The sequence below is a fragment of the Cervus elaphus genome, chromosome 22, assembly GCF_910594005.1.
Source record: "Cervus elaphus chromosome 22, mCerEla1.1, whole genome shotgun sequence".
Lineage (NCBI taxonomy): Eukaryota > Metazoa > Chordata > Mammalia > Artiodactyla > Cervidae > Cervus > Cervus elaphus.
The window spans coordinates 59536227-59537843 of NC_057836.1; the positions used below are offsets into that span (position 1 = coordinate 59536227).

Below are 1617 nucleotides of genomic sequence, written 5' to 3' on the forward strand. Positions count from 1 at the left end.
ATGTACTTGAATTTCTAATCTTTTAAAAATATTTGAATAGATATTTATATTGTATTTCCAGCACTCTAGTGATTGCCATTGTTTGATTTCCTGAAAATTCCAAATAGAATAAAATTTCCTAATAATGCTATTTCTATTACCTGTTAAAATGAAAATTTCAGAAATCCACATCAACCCTCACACACTTTTCATCAAACTAAATGGCCTGTGCATCTTCAAAAATAAAGTTTCAACTCAAAATTGTAACATTTACCTGTATTTTTTACTTCATTCAAATATATTTGAATAAAAAAGTTACAGAAGATTCTGAAATAATAGTCAGCTTTAACCAGTTTATTGGGTTGAGTGTGGGTAAAATTTGAATATGGAAATAAATGAAAAGGAATCATACAACTGTTTTGAAAGAGTTTTTGACAGATTATGAGAATAGAAAGTATTAACAAGAACTTTATTCTTCTGATGATATAATCACTTGCATTTACTGGAGAAGAAGATGACCTTTTGGATGGTCTCCTTGAAAGCTTGCTTCACTTGCTGGTTCCTCAGTGAATATATGAATGGATTCATCATAGGAGGAACAGAAGTATTCATAATAGCAACTCCTTTGTTCAAGGATGCCTTTTCTTTTGCTGAAGGGTTAGCATACATGAATATACAGCTTCCATAAGAGATGGAAATGACAATCATGTGAGAGGAGCATGTAGAAAATGCCTTTTTTCTCTGACTGGCAGAAGGCAGTCTCAGAATTGTCTTGATGATGAACATGTAGGATAGAATTATTAATGCCAAAGTAAAAAGCAGAATTACTATTGCAGAGTAGAAACCAATCACTTCAAGGAGCCATGTGTCTGAGCAGGATAGTTGCAAGAGGGGGAAATAGTCACAAGCAAAGTGATCAATGATATTAGAACCACAGTAATCTAACTGGAGGAAAAGAATAACAGGTGGGAAGATGTTTAAGAACCCTGCCAGCCAAGCACAAAAGACAAGCAATACACAGACTCTGTTGTTCATGATGGTTGCGTAATGCAGGGGTTTGCAGATAGCGACATAGCGATCATAGGACATGGCAGTTAGAAGATAAAATTCAGTGATACCCAAGAAGATGAAGAAAAACAACTGAGCTGTACAATCATTGTATGAAATTGTTTTGTCCCTGGTGATAATTGTGCCCAGAAATCTAGGAATACAGACCGTTGTAAAGGAAATTTCTAACATAGAGAAGTTCCTGAGGAAAAAATACATAGGTGTCTGTAGATGGGAGTCCACCAAGGTGAGAATGATGATGGTCAAATTTCCAGTGACACTTAATATATATGTGATGATTAAAAAGAGAAAAGTCACAATCTGAAGCTCTGGATCATCTGATAGCCCCAGAAGAATGAATTCTGTGGGTCTTGTGTGGTTTTTCATTGCTGATCCTTTGTCCCCATTCAAAAAGAAAATGGATGATTTCCTATAAAAAATAAAAGATCAAAATACATTTGAGCATAGAATACAAAGCTTTTAAAGTATCGTTCATGATGATAATGAATGAAATTTAAAAACATGTTCACCTACATAACTCTCTCCAATTTCCATTCAACTTTTCATTCTAGTAAGGAATATTATCTGAAG

The 1617-nt window shown here is 34.0% G+C and overlaps 1 protein-coding gene across 1 annotated transcript; it reads right to left on the reverse strand.

Annotated features, from left to right (window-relative positions):
• Positions 1-468: 468 nt before the first annotated feature.
• Positions 469-1413, reverse strand: LOC122680273 (olfactory receptor 6C3-like). Its single transcript, XM_043881457.1, has one exon. It carries the CDS (start codon positions 1411-1413, stop codon positions 469-471), a length of 945 nt encoding a protein of 314 aa, XP_043737392.1.
• Between the last annotated feature and the right edge of the window lie 204 nt (positions 1414-1617).